Source organism: Galeopterus variegatus, unplaced genomic scaffold, assembly GCF_000696425.1.
Source record: "Galeopterus variegatus unplaced genomic scaffold, G_variegatus-3.0.2 Scaffold398, whole genome shotgun sequence".
Lineage (NCBI taxonomy): Eukaryota > Metazoa > Chordata > Mammalia > Dermoptera > Cynocephalidae > Galeopterus > Galeopterus variegatus.
In genome coordinates, this window is record NW_007726509.1 from 318,235 (window position 1) to 324,843 (window position 6,609).

At 47.7% G+C, this 6,609-nt stretch overlaps 1 protein-coding gene across 1 annotated transcript in view; it reads left to right on the top strand.

Annotated features, from left to right (window-relative positions):
- CLIC6 (chloride intracellular channel 6) overlaps positions 1-6,609 on the top strand; it is a 46,949-nt gene that overhangs the window by 28,688 nt on the left and 11,652 nt on the right. Inside the window, exon 4 of the mRNA XM_008568324.1 lies at positions 6,056-6,165. Coding sequence (XP_008566546.1) covers positions 6,056-6,165 — 110 coding nt within the window. The remainder of the gene's footprint in view (positions 1-6,055; positions 6,166-6,609) is intronic.

The window sequence follows — 6,609 nt, forward strand, 5'->3', positions numbered from 1 at the left end:
TCTTCTCTCTTCCTTTTCCTCCTTCTGTTCTCTCCCCTTCCGTCAGATGTGCCTCTGCCTGTGTGATCTCTTAGTAGTGAGGATTTGTGAGCTTCTGTAAGGGAAAAAGTCCATGGATGTTGTCCCAGAACAGAAAGAGCTTGGAGGTGCTACAAGGCACCTTCTGGGGTGGACCAGGCTCCAGGTGCATTGGAGCAATTGGATTCAGGCCTTCAGTCATTTTTCGAATGTTTCCTGTGTACCAGGAACTGCCAGGGCCTGCGGGAGCCCTGCGGGTGAATGAAGACAGTCTTTGACTCCAGACACCCATGTTAGTGAGGGTTAGTAGGTCCCAGCTGTCCCAGTAGTATAAAAGACCCAGTAGGACTGTCCCCCACCCGTCCTTGTCAGCCTTCTCTCAGGGATAGGACATTCTCCCGGTGCTGACTGTTCCAAGTGTCAAGCTTCAATGGAGCATGGCTGGTGGTGCCCCACATTTCTCTGTGACAAATACCAGCCATTCCATGCCCCACGTGCTCTTGGGCCCAGTTTATAGCTCACATGTTTCACAAGGGGTGCTCATCAAATTCTGGAGTCAGTTGTGTGTGCAATCAGATTTCATGTGCGGAGGGAAGGGAGGGCCAGCCTCATGGGCAAATCCAGGGTAGACGCAGTGGAACCTGGGGAGGCTTTGTGGACCTTCGTGCTTGGCCACGAAGAGTATGTTCCACTGCCAGTTTCCAAAGGGTGCAAGGCCACTGTGCTTGCAGCAAAGGACACAATAAGGAATTCAGGGAAATCATAGGTGGGACTCAGAGGGAGGGAAGCATCTCCATGTGAAGGGCTTTAGCTCTTAATCTCTTGGGTCAGCTGCCAAAGGAGGAGAGTCCCGGCTGGTTCTTTTTGCCACGTGGTTCCTCTCTAAGGAGAACCGACTCTCTGGCCTCTCATGTCAGTCTCTATCTTCTGATTCTTGCCTCCCTCCTCTGGTCAGCTACTGTTTCTATGCAGCCTAAAGTCCCCCTGGGACAAACGGACCAGCCCGTCACTACTTACTGTCTTTCTCCACAGCCCTTTGATGGAGCCAGATTAGATGTTTGCTCCCAGATCCCTCCACCAGACTCCAGGTCTTTCTCCCTGTTTTCTGCAGGGACTGGAATCGTTCCCTGCAGACAGGATGCGTATCTTACCTCCTTGGTTGAAAGCCAGTTATCAGAAAAGGAGCAATTGGAATATTACCAATTTATTGTCTCTTCCTTTATCTTTTCTCCACCCCCAAATTGTTTCTTACTATATTTGGGTAGAGAAAATTGCTTACTTTACAGAATGTGTTTACTATTTAGGCCCACCCAGAATTTTCTAGAAAGCAGGTAGAGCCATGAAGGTGGAGAGTCAAGGAAGTGGGTGTGTGGCTTGTCCTGGTGGGAAGGGGAGCGAGGGGTAGTTGGAGTCGCCGAGAGTATCTGGAGGGACCACACCCTGTCAGGTCTGCGCTGGGATGACAGGGGTCCATGTGGTCTTTTGGAGGCAGGCATGGGGCAGGGAGACACTTTAATGGAAGGCTGGGATGTGGGTGATGCCCCTTTCATATAACTCCAGGCCATCAGAGAGGTCATTTGCCTGAACTAAAAGCACTTCCAGGAAATTGAAAAAAAATATTTTCCACAAATTCCGAATAGAGTAACTGTTGATGGAGTAGGTGGGAGGGCTGTAATTTAAAGGGGAGCTGCTGACCTTGGAATTGCCGCCTGGACCCTTACAGCTAGGGACTGGGGGGCCCCTGTCAGGGGAGGCAGGTGCAGGCCAGGACAGCAGAATTACCAGTGTCCTCAACTATCACAGCCATGGTTGTCAACAGAGTTTCTCGGAACATATCAGAGGTGTTCATGTTTTGCTTTTGAGAATTACCATCGTAGGTGCTCGAAAAAGTTGAATTTGCAAGGCAAACATATAATTCTGGGTTCTCCAAACACCTAGGTCTTCACTGGAAACGAAAGACACTCTGATCTCTCAAACTGCTTAATTTGATTTTATCAGAAATGTGTATAGACAAAAATTTCCCCTGTAGGCTGAGAACCCTGCTGAGAAAGTTTAGCCCAGAGTACAGTTAGCCTGAAAGAATTATCAGCACTGGAAAATAAAACTTCGTGTGATAAAACGTCCCAATTATGGTGACAGTGTCAGTTACTCGCCCCTACCATATACGCATGTATCCCATCATCCTGTCTGCTTAATGAACGCGACCAAGATGATCTTTCCTATTATTGCTCAATAATGAGCTATGGAGATGGTGTTTCTTCGCCTTTATTTTTGCTGGCACATTCTAGCGCCAATGCACATTAAGGTAATAAAATTAGACAGCGAGGCGTCCTCGTCACTCCCACCGTGTTCCCGTAACCTCCTCACTTACAACAGACTGAGACAGAAAAAGTTTTTTTAGAGCAATTTAGGATGAGGCAACACTGGATCTGTAAATCCTGTTTTATTGGCAGCTGCAGCAGCTGGCTAATTCTTCTAAAATGCCTTATAGCCTTCAGGTCACTAGCCATGCTGGGTTGGAACAATCCAGCTTTAAGGCCATTTGGGGGAAATGGACAATCACCGCCTTCCTGCTGTCTTGTAAGCTGTGGGTGCTGTGGCCCTGCAGACCATCGTCCCACCCTCTGGCCAGGTGTTTTGTCCCAGTTGCAGATCTGACAAGGAGCCCGTTAAGAAGTTTAAAGTTTTTACACAGTTGGACGACAAGGCAGTTTTTATTTTTGAAAACATTTGCTGCGCCTATCCCCTTTATTTCTTCGAAAGAAGTAGCTGTGAGGATTTGGGAAATGGTAAGAACCATTTCAAGGGAAAACCCTGACTTGAGTTTGAAGCCATTAGAGAGACAGAGCAAGGGGAAAGCTGCTGCTGCAGGGGAGAGGCCCATTCCAGACCCAGAGCTCTTTGTCCAGGTGAGCTTCATCAACACACCTAGTGACCAGCAGGATGCACGGAGCTCCGCAGGGATTTTGCCACATCCAGAGTGAGTTATAACAGGATTCTAAAAGTTAGAGGGACGAGGGAAGAAGGAAAAAAGTTTGCCACACTCCGCAGAACTTATTTTAGATGTTACTGTGCTTGGCATAACTACTATAAAAATAAGAGGTTTAAGAGCTGCAGAGCAAGTCAGGACTGGCCAAAATATGTGGCTTCGTGTCCCTGCACTTTCCTCTCCCCTCCCCCCTTTGCTTGGCTCGACTGTGCCCGAACCTGCAGAGGTTAAGAAAGTACCATGGTGTAAGACGTTCCCAAGCAGTGAGCCCTGGGAGTTTTATAGACCCCAGCTCCAGAACAGGGACTAAGGAGGAGGCGGGGACAGCCTTCAGAATGGCCCAGGGTGGTGGGACCCTGAGGCAGGGAATGGCTGCCGGTGGGTGAGGAGGCGCTGTTTCAGGGCCTGTCTGCAGGGGGTGGCTGTGACTGCCTGGATGCATGTGTCACTACTGTCCTCCTGTCCAGCCCTTAGGCTCTTAGCTTCACAGACTCCACCTGGGATGCTTAGACCCTTAACTCTAACAGACAGGGGCAAATGAATGCTGGCTTGAGGAAGGGGTAGTTGGAGGGGCTGGAGGGGGTGTGACACAGGCCCACAGCTTAGGGGACTCTGAATTCAGTGATCTTGGTCTCCTGGGACCCCTTTTTGTGTGCTAAGGCCACCTATCATGTCCATGGTTATGCAGCTGTATTTATCAACGGCAAAGCCTTGCATGTCCTCTTGTCAACGGATTGTCCAACTGCAAAATGCAGACAGTCATGTCCCATGCACCAATGGGAACCCTGGTGCTCCAGCCCTACCTCTCACGCAGGATGGGTCTGAGGCCGTGCTTTCCACTGTGTGGCTTCTCACCACTGGCCTTACATCAACTTGGGGAGCTTGTTAAAAATTCCCATTCCTGGGCCCCCCACAAGACCCACTGAATCTGACTCTATGTTTTTGAATGAGTGCTTTTGCTTCCTTTTCTTTTGTATTGAGGTAAAACTTATATGCAGTAATGTACCTGAACCTCAAGACTTTGTCAGTTAAAAAAACCATGGAACCACCACCCAGATCAAGATGCAGAACATTTCCACCACCCGGAGGGCTCCCTCCTGTCCTTCTCAGACAATACCCATCTTCCAGGGGCAACTGCTGTTCTGACTTCCCACATCTTAGAGAAGTTTGTCTGTGCTTGACTTTCACCTCCATTGAATTAAGCAGGACTCTTTTGCTGGCTTCTTTCTCTCAACCCGATGTGTGTGAGATGCATCTACATTGTTGCTTATAGTAATAGGTAATTCTTTTCCATTGTGGCATAGTATTCTATTGTATGAATATAATACAACTGATTTATTTATTTTAGTTTTGGTAGTACCTGGGTTGTTTTAAGTCTTGGCTATTATACTAAAGCTTTGAAGAGTATTTTGTATATGTGTCTTGTGGTGCTCCCAAGCTCTCATTTGTTTTGGGAGTGGAATTGCTGTGTCATAGGGTAAATGTATGTTTAGCTTTGGTAGATGACTGCCAAACAGTTTTCCAAAGTAGTTGTATCAATCTACACTCTTGCTAGCAATGAATGGGAATGTCAGTTGCTCTGCATTCCTGTCCACACTTGGTTTTATCAGACCTTTTAATTTTAGCCATCCTGGCAGGTGCATGGTAGCATTGGCTAGTGGTTTTAATTTTCATTGCCCTGCTGGCTAATGATGTTAAGAAACTTTTCATGTGGTTATTAGCCCCTTGGACTTCCTCTTTTGTGAAGGGGCTGATCAAGTCTTTTAAAAATTAGGTTGACTGTCTTTTATCCTCTTAATTTACAGGAACATCCATTAATGGCCTTTCATCCCTTAATTTGTTATTGATTACCTCTTGCTGTGACTCAAGAACACTAAAGGCAGAGAATCACCTCTGGGGTACTGTTTAGGTTGTCTGATCTTCTGGAGCTCTCTCTTTTCTTTTCTTCTTCAATTCCCAAACAAGCAGCTCACTTTCTGCCTCGTGTCCTTCTGTTGTTCAGGTTACAGAGACAGTGCTTTCTTCTCAACTTTCTTTAACTATACGTGGTGGAAATGGATTTCACATATTAAACGTGGCTGTGTTTTTGTCCTTGAAAGCTGGCTGAGTGTGGGATTGAAGGCTGGAGATGTGGGGAGTGTATCCAAGCCACCTCCTTGCCTTTTTGGCAGCGTTTTATTAGCACCATGACTTTCCATGGAGTGGGGAAAGATGGCAAGAGAAAGAAGGGTCCCACCCACAACGTCCTTTGTTAGCCTTGGTTCTATCAGTCCACTCGCTGGGAGTTGCGACGCCCCCCGAGTATTTCCTTTTTCACCAGCAACACCTGCCTTTCTCCTCTGCCAGGAGCCCAGGGAAGGAGGGCGTATGCTCAGTAGGTCTCTATGTCTGTGTTTCGGGGTGTGCATGGATGTGACCTGCTTTGGTGCACTAGGAAGGAACTGTTTCATATCCTTCCACCTCAACGCTGACTGTGTAGTTACCTACCTTCTAGGTGCAAGTGCTGCCATCTCGTCTCTCTGCCACCCCCATGAATCAGGAGAAGGGACATACAAGTTTTGAAATGTCTAGGGATCTTTGAACTCGGATAATCCAATGCTTTCATTCTGTGGAGGAGCATAGTGGACAGTGTCTTGGTGGGAGAGTCAACTGGTCACTTATTAATCGAGGGCACCTGCCTTTCTTGCAGAGGATAAGAGACAGAGGGAGAAAAAGAGGATGTCTTTCTTTTCTGCCTGTGTGACCAAGGGAGTTCCCTCTGGCCGCTCTTTCCCTCTGTGACTTGCTACTCAGAGGCCCAGCGTGGCAGGAAGTGGTGAGGTGGCGGGGAAAGAAGAGAGACGGTGCTCCGTGCAGCGTGTGTGTTCTCTCCCCTGCCCACGGCCACCTCCCACTTGGCAGAGAGACCGAGTAAAATGGCCTCAGGAGGATACTTACAGTGTCATGACCATTCATACAAATTTATGATTTTGTGGATGCATATCGTAGTATCTGGCATTTATATTTGTGAGACTGGCTCAGATAAAGATCTCTTTTTTCCACTCGTAGGCTGGTTATGATGGTGAGAGTATTGGAAATTGCCCATTTTCTCAGCGTCTCTTTATGATTCTCTGGCTAAAGGGCGTTATATTTAATGTAACAACAGTGGACCTGAAAAGGTAAGACAAGTTTTCTGCATTGTTGAAATAACAGTACCTGATTCCCTACACACAGACACACACACACACGCAACACACACCCCAGAACCCCTGGGCGATATCATGGGCATGTCCATCTTTGGTCAGTAGCCAGAATTGGAGCCTGAATGTGAACCGAGGGGAAGAATTACAGGATCTCACGTGCTGTAATGAGGATGGAGTTGGGGTGCAGGGGGCCACCAGAAGGAACCTGCTGTCCCAGCTGCTGGTCTGCTGTGTACCTCTCCAAGCCCACCTGAGCACCATCCTTGCTGGTATACTGGGGAGAGCTAACTTTTTCACCTCTGTTTCCAGGAAGGGGGCAACAGAGGGGCACATCAAACCCATAATTTGTTAATGAATGCCTTTACTTTTATCACCAGTAAGACAGTCTGTAAACCCACAATATACTTTGAAATCCTCAAG